Source organism: Cuculus canorus, chromosome 16 (assembly GCF_017976375.1).
Source record: "Cuculus canorus isolate bCucCan1 chromosome 16, bCucCan1.pri, whole genome shotgun sequence".
In the NCBI taxonomy this organism is placed as follows: domain Eukaryota; kingdom Metazoa; phylum Chordata; class Aves; order Cuculiformes; family Cuculidae; genus Cuculus; species Cuculus canorus.
Window position 1 is genome coordinate 7779429 of NC_071416.1, and position 19477 is coordinate 7798905.

At 67.6% G+C, this 19477-nt stretch overlaps 2 protein-coding genes across 3 annotated transcripts in view; both read right to left on the bottom strand.

Moving 5' to 3' along the window:
- Positions 1–12350, bottom strand: part of SLC12A5 (solute carrier family 12 member 5) — a 28391-nt gene extending 16041 nt beyond the window's left edge. Inside the window, exon 1 of one of the 2 annotated variants that reach the window (XM_054081420.1) lies at positions 11670–12350. In XM_054081420.1, the coding sequence (XP_053937395.1) occupies positions 11670–11781 (112 nt within the window). In that variant the 5' untranslated portion in view covers positions 11782–12350. Of the gene's footprint in view, positions 1–5840; positions 5990–11669 lie in introns of those variants that run through there. The other variant, XM_054081419.1, reaches the window with a different exon arrangement.
- Positions 12351–12758: 408 nt separating this feature from the next.
- MMP9 (matrix metallopeptidase 9) lies at positions 12759–16965 on the bottom strand. The gene is made up of 13 exons (XM_054081421.1): positions 16679–16965; positions 16319–16557; positions 15818–15966; positions 15464–15592; positions 15212–15385; positions 14962–15135; positions 14660–14833; positions 14380–14535; positions 14060–14291; positions 13820–13959; positions 13582–13732; positions 13398–13501; positions 12759–13218 (listed from the first exon to the last, which is right to left on the bottom strand). Exons 1-13 carry the CDS (start codon positions 16820–16822, stop codon positions 13109–13111), a joined length of 2076 nt encoding a protein of 691 aa, XP_053937396.1. The 5' UTR covers positions 16823–16965; the 3' UTR covers positions 12759–13108.
- Positions 16966–19477: the final 2512 nt, after the last annotated feature.

A 19477-nucleotide genomic window follows, 5' to 3' on the forward strand; every position in this document is an offset into this window, starting at 1 on the left:
GGCACAGGGAAACCCAGGCAACTGGGTCTGGTCCTCGGCCCCAGGTGGGAGGAGAGGGGCTCCCCCCATGCACCCATCCCCACCATCATGTCCAGGGCAATTGTATTGCCGGCACTGCTGGGCAGGCTGCCCTCACGAGCAGGATTACAGACTCACTATGCATGCCAGTCCTGGGGAAAGAGTCACCCACACCATCAGCTTCGAACACAGAGCCCTGGAGTGCAAGGATGAGCACAGGCACCGCCCGTGGGCCGTGGCAGTGCAGCCACCCATGAACCACAGTCTCCTGGGACAGACTCCGTGACCGTTCGGAGCAGCCCAGTCTTTCGAAGACTGCCTGCCTCCTGCCAGTTGACTCATATTCAAGAACCTGGGAGCCCGTTTGCCTGTGTGTGGTGGTGATTCACCATCTGCAATCTACCCGGCATACACGGTGCTCCTGGATGACCAGGAGGTGAAGCCCCAAGTGCCACAGGTGACACTGACCCGCAGGCTGCCCCCTGTCTCCCACCAGTCTCCAGGCTCCTTCAACATGGGTCAGTGAGGTGGCAGTGTCCCTGACGATGCAGCTGAGCTGCAGGGCAGAGCCCACAGGCTCCTCCTGTGCGGGAATGGCCATGGACACTCTGGCTGGTCTTGCTCCGGATCCTGCTCTGTATGGCACCGCTGGCACGTGGCCTGTCCCACGTTCCCCAATGAAGCGTGCAGGGACGGCTCTCAGCACAGACCCAACATGCTGCTTGCTCTGGGTTTGGTTTGATGCCCCGCACCCAGCACTCGTTAGGTCACGGCAGCAGCGTGGGCTGCACCCACCCGCTCCCACAGTGCCCACCCACCCGTATCGGCAACGGGGACCGTGTGGATGTAAGACGACTGCCACACAACGAGGATGCTCTCATGGGGCCATCCTCAGCACGGGGGCAAAGAAGAGGGAGTCTGAGCCCACATCCCCAGGGGCACGCAGGGGCACGGGGGGGACATGCCTGCAGCCTGGCGAGGTCCAGGGACTCCGCTGGGAGCGCAGAGCCCGCGGGGCCTCGCTTCTCCGCCTGGTACCCGGCCGACGACATCACCGTGCTGGTTTCCATGGCAACGGCGAGCCCCGGCCGCCTCGGCTCCCGCTCTTATGTAACGGCCCCGCACAGCACCCGCACCTCAGCTACCAGCACCCACCGGCACTCGCACTCCGGGCACAAGCCCCACATGGCCCCGCACACACCCACACCCCAGCCCCCACCAGCCCCCCATGGCCCCGCACCCTGGCATCCCAGTACCCACTAGACAGCACAGCCGGGACCCCCAGCCCCACAGACTCCACCCAGCTCCGCACCAGGTGCCAGCAGCACCCAGGGCACCCACACTGCACCCCACCAACACTGTCACCGCACCCTGAGCCCCGCAGTCCCTCCAGCCCCGCAGCCTGGGGCACCTCTACGGCACCACAGGGACCACGGGGCTGTGCTGGCATCATCTGCACTGCCAAGGCAGGCCAGGGGACTTGACCCCTCACCTGGTAGTGACACTGGCACCAGGAGAGGTCCCGGGTTGGCAGAATGTGGGGACATGAGAATGTGCGCACAGCACAGCTCCAGCATCCCCGGCACACGCTCGGGGGGCTCCTGAGCCCCCACCTCGCCCTAGCCCCACAGGCTGGAAGGAGTTAAGCACCAGGGCCGCGGGGTCCCAGGTGACGACGTGCTCCCCGCTCCTGCCGGAGACCATTTTGCCGCAGAGGGGCTGCTGCAGCCTCTCCCCGGCAGCTGCCACCGGATTTGTGCTCTGTGCAGGCAGAGGCAGGCTGGGGCATCGCACCCCGTCCCCCACCCACCACTGCCACGGCCAGTCCTGTCCAGTGGCTCTGAGGGATGACACCTCCCAGCTGTGGGGACACACGGGCCACCAGTGGGGATGGAGTCCAGGACCCCTGAGAGCCCAGGGAAGGAACGCAGGCTGGGGCTGCCAGCGCTGAGGCTGGGCAGCCCAGCAAGGGAGAAACGGCATGAGCAGAGCTGAGCTGAGCCATGCCAGGCTTCGATCCCGGCGCTGAGCCGCCCCCCTCCCCAGGGATCACTCAACATGAATCGGCCTTTTAATTTGCTGCGGCGGCTGGAAGGGCTCACGGCGGGATTGCTGCCAGGAACCCGCAGCCCCGCTGTGGGCACCACACAGTCCCGCTCAACGCAGGGGTTACTACCAACCCTACCTGCCCAGGGCATCCCAAAACCAGCCCTGCTGCCCACCCCAGCAGCCTGGGGCCCCAGAGCCAAGGGACCCTTCTTGTACCCTGGGCAGTGCACCCACCCCACCAGGCAGCACTTGGGCTGCATCACCAGCCACGATGCCATCTCCTAATGGCTTCTTACTCAGCCCTAAATTGGGTTGGGAAGCGTCACGTCCCTTATCCCAAATCCTCTCTAATCGCTTTACATGGCGCAGGGAACCGAGCACTGATGGAGGGAGCCCAGGCAGCCAAACCCTACAGGCTAATTAACCAGAGCTGCTAACGGGGCTGCTGCCTGCTCCTGCCTGCCCACAGCCAGCCCGTCCCCTCTGTAGCACCCAGCAAGGGCCGGGTCCTTCATGGGCACCGCGCATGGTGAGCCCAGGCCAGGGACATTGGGTGCTGGGCCTGCAGCACTAGTTGCGGGGAGCAGTGGGGGACGGGGGACACAGGGAGGGCAGCCCCAACCCCACAGGGCTGTGACAGCTCAGGGACCCCCTGTGTGGGTCTGGCCGTGGGCCCTTCCTGCACCACCTCCTGTGCCAGCCCTGCCAGACCCCGGGGCAGCAGCAGTGCAGCAGCCACTCATGGTGCCCAGGGGTGCCCTGGGGCTCCTCAGGAGGTGCACGGGGCACCTTGACTTCTGCCAGAGTGTTCAACAGCACTGGCTGGTGAGCAGCCTCCTCCCACTCCCCGGGGCTCTGCCTGCAGCAAGGAGCACCCCAGGGTGACCCCAGCAGCCCGGCAAGCTCACGGGTGAGCACGTGGCCCTGGCTGATGTCCCCAGCTGCTGCAGTTTCGCAAGAATTGCTGGCTGAGGAAGGCCACAGCATTGTTCTGTCACCTCTGGCCATCAAGAGGACTCAGCCACACGTACACTGCCCTGCCCCTGGGTTGCTGGCTTGGAGATGCCTAAGGCAGATGGGGGTGGCCAACGGGCCCTTATGGTGGCTGGCATCTCTGCTCCCACACAGACTTCTCCTCTGAGCAAGGGTACCTGCCAGCTGCCCTGGGTACAGTGACCCTCAGGAGGCCACAGAGGCCCCACAGCCCCTGCTGAGGTAGAGACCACCCTGCCTGGCTGCAGCTTCAGTGTCCGGAGCAGCACTGGCTCCTGCAGTGCCAGCTCCCAGCTGCAGCGTGAATGTAGAGTGGGTGGGATGTGGTGGGGAGGAATGTGATTCTGCCCCCACCCCAGGTCTAAACTTTGCCCCTCCGGCCCGCAGGCACACTGAGTGGCCTTTTGGGCTGGATTCTTTCACTGCCTGACCCAAATCGAACCAACTGCTACTTCAGACCTATCCTCTTCCTTCCTAAACCCAGGATTATCCTCCCTTTGATCAGCCGGCCCTGCAGGCGCAGGATTTCCACCACAGGCGCTTTGGCTGGCTGCACTTAAACAGCTTCCTAGATTCTCCCACAGCCTGAGCCCTGCCTTGGAAATGGCTGTGGATGCAAGCTCCAGCGAAGCCTCCCAGCCCCGGGTCTCCCTGCCTCGGGCAGCCCAGTGCCTCCAGCACGGCAGCCTGCAGCAGGGCTGCGTCTAACGTATCCACACCCCAGACAGAGCAGTGCAAGCTGCCAGCCCGGACACTGCAGGCAGCAGCCCTGCCTGCTCCCCACCACCTCCCCAGAGAGTCTGCCAGCAGCCCAGCCCTCACTGGGCTGCCAGGGCTGGAGCCCTTCCAGCCCTTGTCCGGAGGCTCCCGCAGGCTGCCCAGCGTGGAGACATGAGTGGTCAGACAGAAATGGCCTAAGTGGTACCCAGGGCTTCAGCAGTGCTGCTGGGTTGGCAGGTCACGGGCCAGCCAGCGTTGGGGCAGCCGGGTCATGCAGGGAGGATCCTATGCAACAGCTCTGCCACCCCTGAGGTGTCCACGGTCCCCGCAGGCAAAGTCCACACAGTGAGCTCAGTGCGACCCTTGGCAGGGACAGGGGCAATCCCACTCCCCAGCAGCCATCCTCGGCACAGGCAGGGGACCCTACCTCATAGACGCTCTCCTGCTTTCCCAATCCCTCTCTGCCCCCACCAGCCCTGCACCTGCCGGCCCACAGGGCAGACTCTTGCCAGGCCCAGCTCCAGGGACAGTCTGCCTGGTCCATCTGTAGTGGCACCGTGTCCAGCCCTCCCGCCAGACCCCAGCAAGGCACAAACGCCGCCAGCACTGCTGCGATGGAAACGCAGCGAGTAGGACAGATCCTGCTGCAGCACAGAGCAAGGGGAGGGCAAGAGCTTGGAGAAGGGCACTGTGGGGGCCAGTGCGGCTCCCCCCATCCCAGCAAGGTGCCCCAGAAGAATCCTGCCAGCCCTGACCTTGAGTGAAGCCGTGAATAAACAAGCAAATAACCAGGCTCAGGTCGGCGGAGCAGAGCGAACACCAAAAGCTCTGTCGAGGCTGTGCCCAGAGCCTCACTGCAGGCAGACGAGGACTTCTGCAGCGACCACCAGAGCTGGCCGTCCCCTCCTGGCTGGGGCTTTCAGCAGACCCCCGAAGGGACCCGGGGTGGCTGGGGAGGCACTGCAGGTCACATCGCTGCATTTCCCTGGCTCCGACCCATCCCTGTGCCCGACAGAAACACCTGCAGGAGAGGGAGCTGCACTGGCCTGGCTGCCCGGGCACCCGGGGGTGGACGCGGCAGCCCGGCTGTTGGCGAATGCCCCGGGAACAGCTCAGGCCAAAGTGCCAACAGTCGCGCGACTGCTGCCAGGGCCTGGCAGCCCCGCCGCCCGCGGGCTGCAGCCCCGGCCCCTCGCCTGCAGCGACCCTGCCCGCCTGCACTGCGCCGGGGCTGCAGCACGGCACGGCTTGGCGGGGAACGGCAGGACTTGGCGAGGAACGGCACGGCACGGGCTAGACTGAGCGGATCAGTTCATCACGGCTCGGCACGCCTTGGCTGAGCTTGGCAGGGCTCGGCACAGCTCGGCTCGGCACTGCAGAGCGCGGTGGCCCCGATCCTAACGGTCCCGGCGGCCAGTTCAGCACCACGGACAGCAGCGGCGGCCCGGGGACGGCAGAGCCCCGTGCGGCCGCGGGGGCGGGTCAGCGGGGAGGGGATAGGGGGGCGGCAGCGGGGAGGAAGAGGGGGGCGGCAGCGGGGAAACGGTACGGAGAGCTGGGGGGGCGGCAGCAGGGAGGAAGGGAGGAGGCGGTAAGGAGGGCTGGGGAGAAGGCAGGCAGGGATGGGGGGGCGGCAGCCGGAGCGGGGAGGCGGTAAGGAGAGGTGGGGAGGAGGCAGCTGGGGTAGGGGGACTGTAGCCGGGCGCGGGCTGCGCGGGGGGGTGGGGGAGGAGACCCGGCCGGTGCCCGGGACAGGGCAGCTGACGGCGCCCGGTGCGGCTGTCCGGAGCGCAGCCCGCAGCCCCGTCACGGGGGTGGTCTCGGTGAGACCCAGGCACGGCTCGGGTCCCACCGCCGCTCCCCGGGGCTGCCGCAGCGGCGGGCGCGGGGCCGGAACGGCGGGAGCGGCGGGAGCAGCCCCGCACCGCCCGCCGCAGCCCCGCGGGGCCGCCGAGCGGGAGCCGCCGCCGCGGCCGGTGCCGGTGCTCCCCGCACTGAGTCTGGCACCGCCGAGCCCCGCTGCCCCGTCGCTGCCCGGTGCAGGTGCCTCGGCCACTCACCTTGGCTGGCGCCTCCGTCGCCGTCCTCGCAGTCGGCCAGGTTGTTCAGCATGGCGCCGCCGCCGCTGCCCGAGCCGCCGCCGCGCTCCGCAGCCGCGCGCCCCGCGCCGCCCCCCGCGCCGGTGGGAGGGGGCTGCAGTGCGGAGCCGCCCGCGGGCCCGCCCGCCCCGTCACGTATGCGGCATCGCCCCGCGGGGAGGGGGCGCGGGGGCATAGCGGCGCCTCCCTCGGGGGGAACGCGGGCACGGCCGGGGGGACCGCACCACAACGGCCCCGCACCCCGAATGGCCCCGGCAACGGCCGCCGCAACGGCCCCACTCCCTGCACCCCCAACGGACCCCGCAACCCGCAATGGCCCCCGTTGCAGCCGCGGACCAAGCACTCGGTTTGGGGTGTGCAGTGGGGCAGATCCTGAGGTCAGGGCGACCCCCGGAGGCAGCTCCCGAGGGGGGCAGCTTCTGAAAGAGGGGGGCAGCTCCCGGAGAGGGGCAGGTCCCGGGGTGCAGTGCCAGCCACGCTGAGCACCTCCATGCAGGCAGCAGGGCCCTCGGTGGGGGCTAACGCCCCCCACCCCAACAGCAGGACCGGCCCCACCATCACCAAGGTCCTCCGGGGAGGAGGGGGCAGCCCGACCACCTCTCTGCCCCACAGCGCTGCAGAGTGGGGCGCGTGCTTGGCCTGACCCCCAGGGCTCCAGCGGTTGGGGTCCCAGCACACATACACCCCGTGACGCAGCCGCCCGAGCCCCCCAGCACAGCGGGTCCAGGCTGACTCCGGCACAGGGCTGTGATGGGGCTGCCCCCCACTGCTGTTGCCTCTGGGGGGGCTCGTACCTCACAGGCCCACGGGCTCAGGCTGCTTGGGGCTGGGGGCTGCTGGCGGGACCCCCCACTGACCCAGGGCCATGCGCAGCCCCCCTGCTCTCACCCACATAATCCAGGAGGATCCCAGAGTCAGAGCTGGCGGCAGCTCCCGGCATCTCCTCCAGAGCAGGCTGAGATCATGACAGCCCGCTGGCGTTAGTTACTCCTTGACGGCTGTAATTAATTGTTTACTTTCTCCTGGTACGAGGCCAGCTGCTCCGCAGTGTGGAGGCTCCCCAGCCCTCACCTTGCGGGGCAGCAGGCTCGGACCCCTCGCAGTGGCCCCGCCAGCAGCCCCAGCCGCTGTGGCCACAACCCCTGGGCCTGATGTCCCCTGGGACCCACAGCGGCACGGCACAGGATAACCTGCAGTGAGCACTGGCAACAGCAGGGGCTGTCCCAGCGTGGGCACAGAGATGCCATCCCCCTCACTCCGTCCCCAGCCCCATCTCCCTGCCCAGGACCCCATGGCAGTTGTAAAGGTCCAAACCATTCCATGGTTCTGTGGGTCTATGATTCCACGACCCCGTGCACTGGCTGCTCTGCGGGGCTGCTCCTGCCCAGCCGCAGCAGCACCATCCCCTCACCCACACATTCCCAGCCTTGAACAGGAGCCAGCGCTGGAGCGAGGGGGTGGCTCGCTCCCAAGGGACGGCACTGGCCCGCGCACGCTGCCCGCACGGCCGGCGCTGCCGGCCGCAGGCAGTGGGCACAGCTGCTCTCCCTGGTGGGTGCAGGGGGGTCCACAGAGCCCACCCACAAGCAGAGCCCACGGCCAGGCAGTCGGGGCTGCGTGGGGGTCAGCCGTGGCGAGCACCGAGATGATGGTTTGCACAGGAGGCCACAGCGCGTGGGCTCGGCCCTGGAGGGATTTTCCTGCTAAAACAGATGGGGGGAGGGAGCACGTGAAAGACCACTAATCCCCTAATCCCTGGATTATGGCTCCATTTCAGGGGCTGGGATTTGCTGTCAGAGCAGGGGGGCTATGCCATGGACTACACATGCTTGGCCCGTGTGCAGGATCTCACCTGCATGGGGGACACACGGGGATGTCCCGGGGCAGAGCCAGACCGAGGGGCTCAACGCCAGCACCGTGCTGACCAAACCCTGGCCCGTAAGCAGGATGCACTGCCCGGGGCACATATCCCAGCAGCTGGCAGCACAGCTTTTGCTTCTCCTGTCACTCACAGTGGTCAAACCTCCCAGGAACCAGGCACGTGCTAGAGGTGCTGGGAAACCTCCAGAGGGCATGGAAAGGGCAACCTGGCCCTTGTCTAAAGGTGGCCACGCTACGCCGATGCCAGTGGGCACCCTGCACCCACCTGCAGCGATCCCTGGTGCAGGCTGCCAGACCCACACCCTGCTTGCAAGGGGAGACTCCATCATCCTGGCTCAGCAGGGCACACCTCGCAGCACCAGGGGCTCCATGGCACAGGGCCAGGCGGCCCCCAGGAGAAAGAAGAGGAGCTAGGGCAGGAGAGACCCCAGGAGGATCAGGGGATGAGGCAAGAGGAGTCTGAAGGCACAGAGGGGCACAGAGGGCAGCAATGCACACAGAGCCAGCAACCACATTGGAGGGTTTGCATTATTGCACACACCACACCGCTCTTGTCCTGCCGGGCATCATGTCCCGCAGCACCTCGGGGGGATGGAGGGGTCTCGCTCGTCCCCACTCAGACAGGTCAGGGCTCTGCCACCAGCACCAGGGCAAAACCTGGGCCTGGAGGTGATGCAGGCATCAGCTGGGACCTGCCACCACCTCCAGCTGAGGGAGGGGATATGAAGGGAGGGATGGTGTCCCATGGGGCTGGGAGCAGAGCCATGGGGAGCCAGTGCAGCTCCTGAGGCCAAGAGCAGAAGGGCGGCAGTGGGGCAGGGGAGGAGGATATGGGGCAGAGCAGGATGCGGGGCAGGGCAGGAGGCAATGGGGCAGGGCAGGAGGATGTGGGGCAAGGCAGGAGGACGTGAGCTCCTGCGTCACGAAAGCCCTGCACCGTGTGCAGCCGGCGCAGCATCCCCAGCTGCCCTGCCCAGATGTTTTGCCAGCAGCAGGGCCACAGCAGTGGGCAAGCAGGCAGCCACGCACACAGATCAGCCGCGGAACCAACCTCCTGCCACCCAGGATCCCCCGAGCAGCCCCCGCGCCAGCCGCAGGGCCCCCAGGCCCCCGTACTGCTGCAGCTGCGCGAGGGCCGCAGGGCACGCTGCCAGCCGGGCAGCAGCTGCGCAGCCCCTGCCGCGGGCTCCCGGGAGGGTCAGGCGTGGGAGCACGGCGGACGAGGCTCCAGGGGGATCCTATGCCCCACATGGCACCCTTGGCACCCCACCACAGCACCCTCAGGAAGGCTCTGCAAGTGGCAGGGGGGCTCAGGGAGCCCATGCCCCCCAGGAGCCATCCCACACTCCTCATGCCACGCAGCCTCGCGGACCGCTGGTGCTTTGAACACTCTCCCGTGAGCACTCTGTCTCCCACCAACCCGAGCTGGGCTGGGGGCGCCAGGGGTGCTGGAGCCCCGGGGATCGTGGCAGCGGGGCCGGTGGGCAGGGGAAGCCGAGCCCCCCATCTCCCCGGACCCTTAGAACTAGCCCCTCCCACACCCCTCGCCCCCACACCGTGGGGGGGCCGTGGAGGGGGCCGCAGGGGCTCCAACTCTGCTCCGTGACCCCGGTACGGAGGCTCTGTCCCCCAGCTGAGCCCCCAGCACCGGGCGGCGGCAGGGAAGACACGGGGCTCGGTTTCCATGGTAATGAGAGAGGCTCCTTAACCAGTTGGTTACCATGGCGACTGCCGCCGAGCCCGGATGCCTCAGGACACGGCAGGGAGGGCTCCGCTCCGAGGCTCCGAGCCAGGGCGGCGGCACCGCGCGGCGGGGGGGGGGGGGGCGCGGCGAGACCGGGCGGGGCGGGCGGGGCCGGTCACACCCGTCCCGTCCCGCAGCGCCCCCTGGCGGCTGCGAGTCCCACCCGCCCCCGCGCCCGGCCCCGCGCCGGGAAGGCGCTGCCCGTCCCGAGCGGAGCCGGCCGGGAGGGGCAGCGGGAGGGCGGCCCCGGGCAGAGCTCCGTGCCGGGGTCCCCGCGCCGCCCCGCCCCGAAGAGCTCGCCCGGCCGCAGCCCCGGCCGCTCCCGCACGAGGTATCCGCGCCCCGCATGCGACACGCGAAGGGCCGTCCGGCACCAGCACCGCCGAGGACCCGGTGCCACAGACCCACGGGGCTCAGCCCCACGGCGCCCCCTCCTATCCAGACCCCCGGAGCCGCATCCGCAGCCCCCGTGCTACGGAATGACGCGGGGTGTGGATCGGGGCAGGATGGGGCTCCACGTTACACTGGAATGATGCGGGGTGCGGATCGGGGCAGGACAGGGCTCCCTGTTGCACTGGAACGACGTGGGGAGCAGATCGGGGCGAGACGGGGTCTCTCCATCTGCGCAGACCCTTCGCCACAGACGCTGCCAGGCTGTGTCCGGCCCAGGGTGCAGTGGGTGCTGGGCGCTGGCAGCAGGGCCAGGCGCTGGCTGTCCTCTGCGAGGGCACAAGGTCACAGCGCAGCCGGGAAGGATGGTGGCCCCCACCATGGCCCCTGCCACCCAGTTCCCCCGCCAGGCCTGCTCCTTGCCCAGACCCTCAGCTGCCCGCGAGCACCCCAAACAGTGAGCCATTCCCGGGGGACGCAGGCTCCGTCCACGGCTCTGGCCTGCACAACCCATGGGCCAGGCCAGCCACCCCCACTTGTCACGGGGTGACAAGGGGCCCTGCACCCACTCGCCACCAGAGCAAGGTCTGTGCTGCCACCATGGCCAGGATGTGGGCAGGGGGCACAGAGCCCACTGTTGGGGATATGGAGCCCACCAATGGGGACACAGACGGCTTGGGTGTCACAGTGCCCATCAGCCGATCACTGCCTCCCACCAGCGCCCTTCGCGAGGGTGCAAGGTCACAGCTCCGCGCAGCACGGTGCTGCTGTCGGCTGGATTTCTGGGATCGATATGGCTCCGGTGACAGTGCAGCCCTGCCACCACGTCCCCCGGGCACCGCATGGCGACAGCCAGACGGTCCCAGCACCAACCACAGCCTGGTGGCCACTACCACGGAGGGCCACCGCAGCCCACCATCCTGCACGGCTCCCAGGGCCAGTGGGCAGCCTCGTGCTCCACAGCCCCGTTCCCCAAGGCCCATCCTTCTCCATGGCTCCCGAGGGGCAGCGGGCAGCCTCGTGCCCCACAGCCTCATGCCTCACAGCCATCCCCCCCAAATCCCAGCCATGGTCTCAGCCTCATCCCACTGCCCATCCCGCAGGAACGGGGCTTTACTCCTGCAGACCACGGGGATGGGGACAGGGTATTGGAGCCCCCCTGGACGAGGGGTCTTATCCAGGCAGCTGAGCCCCATTCTCTGCTCTAACTACCCCCGTCCCCCGAGTCCCGCAGCCCCTCGCCAGCCCCGCTCCGGGGTCCCCACCGCCTCCGAGGAGCCCGGCCAGCCCGGGGTGACTCCACACCCTCCCCCAGGGTGCTCCGATGGCGCTACCCTGCCCCATGGACCCTGTAGCGTGGAGCCTCTCCACGGACATTGCCCCACGGACACTGCTCCATGGACCCTGCCCTGCCGGACACTGCCCCACGGACACTGCCCTGGGAACCCTGCCCCGCCAGATCCTGCCTCAAGGAGCCCCCCACGACCCCTGCCCCACTGACCCTCCCCACGGAGCCTCCCTGCTGGACTCTCCCCGACGATCCCTGCGCCACCGAACCCTGCCTCAAGGAGCCCCACGAATCCTGCCCTGGGAACCCTGCCCCACGGACCCTGCCCCAGGGAGTGGAGCCCCCCACATACTCTGCCCCATGGACCCTGCCCCAGAGAGCGGAGCCCCCCACGGACCCTGCCCTGGGAGCGCTGCCCCACCGACCCCTGCCCTGGGAACCCCGTCCCACGACCGCCGCCGCCCGGAGCCGCCGCCGCGGGTCTCACCGGTGCCGTGCGGGTGTGGCAGGGTGCCGGTGCCGGTGTCGGTGTCCGCGCCGCGGTGGGGCGGGCGGTGGGGCTGCCGGGGCAGCGCGGTGACGGTGAAGCGGCCGCTCATGGCCCCGCGCCGCAAGTGGCGCCGGCTCCGGCCGCGGCTCAGCCCGGGCCGCGCGGGGTCCTAGCGCCCGCCCGCGGCTCGGCACGGCACGGCACGGACCGGCGGGGCTCAGGTCGGCACAGCTGGACTCAGATCGGCTCGGGTGGGCTCAAATCAGCTCGGTTCGGCACTGTTGGTCTCGGATTGGCTCGGGTGGGCTCGGCTCTGACTGTGAAAGCGGGATTCAGCTCGGCTGGGCTAATCTCACTTCGGCACGGTTTGGTCCGGCTCGGGTAGGCTCAGCTGGGCTCCTGTCGGTTCGGGTAGGCTCGCTTCGGCACGGCCCGGCCCGATTCGGCCCGGCCCGGCTTGTTTCTGCACTGCTCCGCTCTGGACGGACAGCAAAGTGCTGGGAGCGGACCCCGCCGCACTGGGGTGCTGGGGACCGCGCAGCCGCTAATTACAGCTAATTACAGCTAAGTATAGAGCTAATTACAGATAATTATAGCCCCGGGGCTGAAGCCGCCCCGCTCTGCCACGGCGCCAGGCCGCCTCGGGCGCGGCCCCGCCGCTGGGGGTCCGGGCTGCAGCGACGGGAGGGGGGGGGCCGGGCTGCAGCAGGGGCGCTACCACACGCCGTGCCCCAGCCTGTGACGGACCCCGCCCCTCACCCCGGCGCGAGTCGGGGACGCGGGGGAGGGCTGGGGGCTGGCGCGGTCCAAGGGAGCCAGAGCCGGCGGGGCTGGGGAAGCGGGGGCAGGAGAGGCTCTGGAAGGGAGCGTGGGGCTGGAGGCAGAGGATGTTGGGACCGAGGGACATCCTCCATGGTGGGACCCCGTGTCCCTTAGAGATCCCAGACCCCTGCAGAAGGGGGCTTGGCCGCCGCCCCACGCCCCCTCCCCACCGGCACTGGAGCCCCACGGCCCGGCGCGGCACCCGGGGGTCGCTGAGCTGACGCAGCCCTCGAACGCCGTGTCCCAAGGATCGTTTTTATTGCAAACGGGCTGGCAGAGCTGGCAGCGCCCGCGCCCCTGCCCCGCCGGGTGCCCGGGCACCAGCTCCGCTCGAAGCCCGGCCCGGAGCGGCACGGCCAGCTCGGGAAAAGACAAAATCGCTCCAAATCCGTGTTGTGGTTTGCACCAGGCAAACGCTTCTGCGCGACGGAGGCAGCGCGGGCAGAGGCGGCTCGGTGCCCGTCGCGGTGAGAGTCCTGCTGCCCAGTCGGGGCTGCCGGGGGCGACCCCGGGACCCCCGCCCGCCGCCCCACGGCCGCGGGGACCAGGCTGCGGGACGAGAGCCCGGGTGCGGGCGGCGATGGGCAGGGCGCAGCGGGGCGGCCGGGTGGCGCTCAGTGCTGGGGACACTGCAGGATGTCGTACTTGACGTAGCCCACCCGGTCCACCTGGTAGTGCGGCGTCATCCTCCAGTAGAAGCTGCCCCGGCAGAAGTGGTAATTGTCTGGCGAGGAGGGAGGGAAGGAACGGGAGGGTCAGCAGGGACGAGGACCCATCCCGGCGGCCACCCCCGCCCCGGGGACAGACGCCGTGCCCTGCCCGGAGCCGTTCCCGCAGAGCCCGCGGGAGGGTCGGGGAGCCCGGGGGGACAGCACAGCCCCCGCCCGCTGCTGCCACGCTCACCTTGGTAGAGGAAGACGTTGCGTGCGTCGAGGGGGACGCCGGTGAAGACGTCGTCGGTGGCGCGGGGGTAGCCTTTGTCCACCCTCTGGACCTTCACGTCGAGCCTGCGGGGCGAGCAGAGCCGCGCTGAGGGCTGCGGAGCCCCGAGCCGGCCCGAGCTGCGGCAGCTGCCGGTCCCGCTTACCTCCAGTAGCTCTCCCCGCTGAAGAGCAGCACCTTGCCGCGGCCGCGCTGCAGAGCCCCCGAGATGCGCCCGGCGTTCTTCCTGATGCCCAGCTTCTCCACGCCGCGAGGGCCCAGCGAGCTCGTGCCCGAGAACACCCAGAACTGCCGACCTGAGCGGGGAGGGTGCGGGCGTCAGCGGGGCGGCTCGGCGGCACCGGGATCCCCGGGGTGCCGGCAGCACCGGGCGCAGCGCTCACCGGCAAAGAAGAAGATCCTCTTGGTGAGTACATCCTGGAAAGCGGCATCGATGACCGCCGGGAGCCCCGGCCAGGTGTCTGCGATGGAAAAGGCCCCCTGGATGTCCGAATTCCAGAAGGATGAGCGTGTCCAGTATTTCCTGGTGGGGAAGTTCAACCGTCTCGGTAACCTTGGTCTGGCACAGCCCCGTGTCCCCCCATGTCCCCCTTGTTGCCCCGACACTGGGCGCTGCTGCTCACCCATCCTTGAAGAAATGCAGCTCCCCATTGATCTCCGTGATGGCATCAAAGTCCTTTTCCTTGCAGGCATCCTGGCTGGGGTCCACAGGGATGGGCACAGCTGTGGGCTCCGGAGTCTCGTACTCCTCCTCCTCCTCGGTGGTAGAGGTGCTGCCAGCTTCTGTCGGCAGGGGCTGGGGCTCCTTGGTGGTCACGGGCACAGGGGCGGTGGGCTCTGGGCCAGAGCCACGACCTGTGTGAATACAGGGGAGGGCATGAGGCTGGGGGCCAGCCCAGCACCACAGGACCCCCACATGCCCGGCCGTGGCATGGTTGCTCACCGTAGAGGTATTGGATGCCCTGGATATCATCGGGGTCCAGGTGGAAGTCCTGAACATAGCTGTACATGGGGTACATGAGGGCCTCACGCACGCTGGAGTGGTCCAGCCCCAGCGAGTGCCCGAACTCGTGGGCAGCCACCAGGAAGATGCTGTAACCTGGGGAAAAGCACTGGCCTCAACATTCAGTGGCATGGAACACGCCGTCTGGGGACTATGAGCATGGTGGGGAGCATTCCAGTGCAGTGTTGGGGCCGGAGGGCATGGGCAGGGGGGCTGGTACCTCTGTCTGGGCAGAAGCCCCACTTCTTGTCGGTGTCGTAGTTGCTGGTGGTGGCACACCAGAGCTTGCCGTCCTGGCGGCCCTGGCTGGTGCAGGCGCTGTAGGACTGGCCCAGGAAGGTGAAGGGGAAGACGCACGGATCCCCCTGGGAGTTGCCACCGATCACCGCCGTGTCTGCAGCGCAGCATCAGTGGGGCTGGCTCTGGCTCCAGGGCCATGGCCGCCCCTTGGCCCCTCAGGTGCCCACCCTGTGCACCACAGCTTGGGACCAGCCACCCTGCATGCCCCCTCCCGGCTCACACCTCTGTTGGGGCAGAAGCCATATTTCTTGTCCTGGTCGAAGTTGGCGGTGGTGGCACACCAGCGGTAGCCATCGGAGCGCCCATCCGTGGTGCAGGTGTTGTAGGAGGTGCCGTCGAAGACAAAGGGGAAGACGCAGGGGGACCCATCGCTGTTGCCGCCATTGGTGTAAAGGACTGTGAGGTGAGGAGGAGTGAGGACAGACCCTCGCACCTGTGAGGTTGGGCAGGGGCTGTGGCCACCGCTACTTACGTTCGCTGGGGCAGAAGCCGTATTTCTTGTCTCGGTCGTAGCTGGCGGTGGTGGCACACCAGGGCAGCCCATCCGACCGCCCCTCCGTGGTGCAGTGGGAGTAGGAGCGGCCCTCGAAGATGAAGGGGAAGTGGCAGTCAGCCCCATTGGCGTTACCGTGGCGGGTCTTCACCACTGCTCAGGAGAAGAGGCTCAGCGTTAGGGCTGAGGTGGGCACCATCAGCCCCCTAACCCGCCAGGCCCTGCCCTTACCTAAACCATTTCCCAGCGTCCAGAACTCGTCATCATCAAAGTGGGCATCACCCTGGACTCCCCGTCCCGGGGGAAAGGCATGGGCCAAGAGCCCATCCTTGCCATCGAAAGGATATCCGTCCCCGTGCTCTGTGGAGGCAAACACCCTCAGAGCCAGCCCCGCCAGAGGAGCCCCCGTGCCCGTGGCACCACAGACCCCAAGCACAGCCCTGCCACCCTCTGTGTGCCCCTGTGAAAGGGGCAGTGGCAGAGTGACCCTGGGCACAATGAGGGGTGACAGTCCCGTGGGCAGGGCATGTCACCAGCCATTTCCTCACAGCTGAGCCAGCTCCCAGCCTCCCCACGGGATGTCACCTTGGCTTCCGAACATGATCATGATGTCTGCCTCGCCGCTGTATATCTGGGTGAAGGTGAGGGGGGTCACGTCACTCCACACTTTGAATGCTCGCTTGAAGGCATCATCGATCACAGCACGGTCTAGGTCGGGGGAGTAGTTCATCACCCTGCCAGGGAAGGCGGGGGTCAGTGCTGCCAGGTCCTGGCTCGTGCTGGAGAAGTGACCAGGGACGTCCTCCCACCCCGGGAGGGGACAGCAGAGCTGGCACGGCCAGGCAGAGCAGACGGCCACCACCCTCAGGCCAGGGAGCAGATGCTCTCCTGAATGCCAAGGAGCAGATGCTGCCGCTGTACCGGCTTGGCACTGGCTGCACCAAGACCCAGCTGTGCCAGCAGCTCGAAGGCACAGCCGGCGGGCTGGACTGGAGCTGAAGCTGCTGCTCCACCTGGGCCCTCGTACCCATCTCCATCCACCAGGGACCATTTCCATGTGGTCCATCTCCTGGGGCAGGGACTCACCGGTACGTCAGATCCATGTGGTCCCACTTCAGATCCCCCTCGAATGTCAGGAAGGTTCCCACGTCAGGGACGCCGCAGCGGGGTGCTCGCATGGCCTCCAGCGTGCTGGCATCCAGCTGCCCCGTCTCCTCCAGGCCCAGCTGCCTCTGCATTTTGCGCAGCGCCTTGGCCAGGGACACGTGCTTGCTGCCCATCCGCGCCTCCGCCTCCGTGGTGTAGCCAAACCGTAGCAGGTAGCTCTAGAGAGGAAAGGCAGCCGGGGGGGGCTGAGCGAGGTGGGAGGGGGCTTCGGGCAGCGCTGGGCACTGCAGACCTCCTATGCCCAACCCCATCCCAGGCAACTCCTGGGGCTCCCCTCACCTCCGCCAGCTCCCGGTCTGACAGGTTGCTGACCAGCTCCCCTGGGAAGTTGACCACCACCTGCGGCTTGCTTTGGAGCGGGACGGCACAGCAGGAGATGGCCAGCAGCCCAACAGCAAGCGGAGCCAGGAGGATGAGTGCCATGGCAGGGCTGTGGCTGGGCTGTGCTGCTCTGGGAGCCGCGGGCTCCCCTCTTATTTATGGTGCAGGAGGGCAGTGAGTCACCCTCAGACCCCTCAGTGCCGACTCACGCTCCCTTCCCACGGTGACGAAACGCACACTCAGGCTCCTCCGTTCCCTGCCTTAACTGTTTCATCACCTTGTTTACTAAACACACCGGGTCCCACGGCCACACGAGGCACCTGGGTGGGTGTGGGGGAGAGCAGCCGCTCTGGGCACAGCACAGCCCAGCTGCCCTGCAGCTAGTGGAGAGTGGCATCATCCTGCCCAAAGCTGTGGTGGCAGCAGGGACAGAAAAGAGTCACAGAGGTCTGACCGTGCAGCCGCGTTGCCACACTGACCATACTAAGCTGGGCTACCTGGTGGCTGGCAGTGCCAGAGCCAGGTCCATGGGAGCCTGAGCGAGCATCGGGGCTGTGTGGGCAAAATCCTTGCCTGGAGCCCAGGCACTGGCAGCCTGTCTGCCCGGGAGTTGGACATCGGAGCGCAGACCCTCACTGGGACACAGTGCCTGTCCCCATGTCCCCTCTGCGGCTATGTTGCCCCACTGGACGTCAGGAGGTGCCTGTGGTTCATTGTCCCACGTCTGCTTGAAGCCCACTCGCCAGCAGCCGTCTGGCAGATCCCCTATGGGACTGGGGCCAGCGTCTGCCCAGGATCAGCTCTGTACCTGAGGATCATAGAGTCATGGAATGGTTTGGGTGAGAAGGGAACTCAAAGCCCATCCCATTCCATCCCCTGCTATGGGCAGCAACACCTCCCACTGGATCAGAGATCTCCAAGCCCCATCCAACCTGGCCTCAAACACCTGCAGTGATGGAGCAGCCGTGACTGCTCTGGGACGCTCCGTCCGGTGCTGTGGGACACAGGGGTGCCCCATGCTCACCGCCAGCTGCTCTGCAGGGCACTGCTGACTCAGGTTCCCACCTGGCACAACACAAACCTCACCATGGGATGGTGTTTTCCTGCTTCTCCCAAAGTGCCGATGCTTGTGGGAATGGGAGCGGTGAAGAGGAAAGCAAACAGAAACAGGGAGTGAGGGGGAAGCAGATGGCAGAGCGGAGGGAAAGGCGCAGCGTCAGCCGGGGGAGGCGGGCAGGCCAGTGCAGCCCAGCGATGCTGCCCGAGACACAGGCCCCAAGACAGGTCCCAGTCCCCGTCTCTCACTAAACCCAGGCTGTGCCCTCGGCTCAGCGTCACCCTGGGCTGTGGCTCAGTGAGGTTGGTGACAGCAAGGCTGGGGGCAGCGAGAGGAAGGGGCTGCGCTCCCCTGTGCCCTTGCAGAGGAGCCCCAGTGCCTGAGTGTGGGCTCAGCCCTGGGAGAGCATCATCCATGTGGGCAGATGGATTGACTCGGGGGGCTCACCCATGCATGGGCTCTGCCCTGGATCCCTGCCCACTCAGCCAGGGTCCCGCAGCCCTGCTCCCAGCCCAGCACATGCAGGGCAGCTGCTGAGTGATGGGTGCCCGGTGCTGGCAGGATGCAGCGCCAGGGCCATGGCCGGATGGATGCGGGGAGCTCATCAGCAGTGAGACCCCGTGGGAGGAAGCGGCGCTGAGAAATCGTGGGGTTGCCTCATTCCCCACCGCAGCCCTGCAAGAGCAGCCCCTGTTCCCAGGCAGAGGAAGTTGCTCCACAAGCAGCTGCCATCCTGTCCCTCGATGCGACAAACACATCCAGCCCACGGTGCCCGCACACAGCCCCCTCCGGCAGGACGCAGGCCAGGGACCCCATGGCCAGGCCTCCCCCATGTCACCGGTCCCTGAAGGGCCCAGCCTGATGGTCCTTGCCCCTGTGCTCGGCTCTTTGCGAGGCGGGAGGCAGTGACACCCCGTGCTCCCTGCCTGGCCAGCAGCTGGGGCTGGGAGGGGGCTCTGCCCAGGCACCCCAAGGTCCCTGCTAAACCTGATGGCCCTTGAGAGCATCCTCCCCTCCCCAGCCTGCCAGGGCCTCAGTCCACAGCACGTCAAGCTGGTGCCGGAGCTGGATGCAACAGCAACCCTGGGAGGATACACTCCTGGAAAACCCCAGGAAAAGGAGCATCTGACTCTGGTTCTGGGGTGCAGCCAGGGAGGGCAGATCTTGCTCTGGCCTCTCCAGTGCTGTGGCAAATCCCTGGGCCTTTCCCATGCGATTTCCAACCCTCGTTTCCACCAGATGCAGGAGCCACAGATCCCACAGTCTGGGCACGCTGCCACGGAACCGCACACACCGCAGAGCCCGAAGCACAGCTGAGGGCAGAGCCACGGCTGAGCAGAGCAGAGCAGCGCTGGCTGGGATGGGGTGCCAGGGAGAGGGATGGCAGCAGGAGCCAAGAGCCAGGGGCCCTGCATGCTGCATAGCCCATCCTGGTGAGCCAGGGCTTGCCCGGCTCTGGAAGGCACCGGTGGGTCCATGGATAACAGTCCCGCATAGCCCTGAGCCGGGCGGCCGTGGTCCCAACTGGGCGCTGCCAGCCACAGCTCTGCCACCAGCCCAGCCTCTCCCATTGACTCATGGCCCTGCTCCAGCTTCCTCCTGGCACTGGCGTGGGGGATTTTCTGATGACTGTCTGGAAGCTCCACTGGGAGCAGGCGCAGGGCTGGGGCAGCAGGGAAACCCCGGCGTCTGGCAGAGGA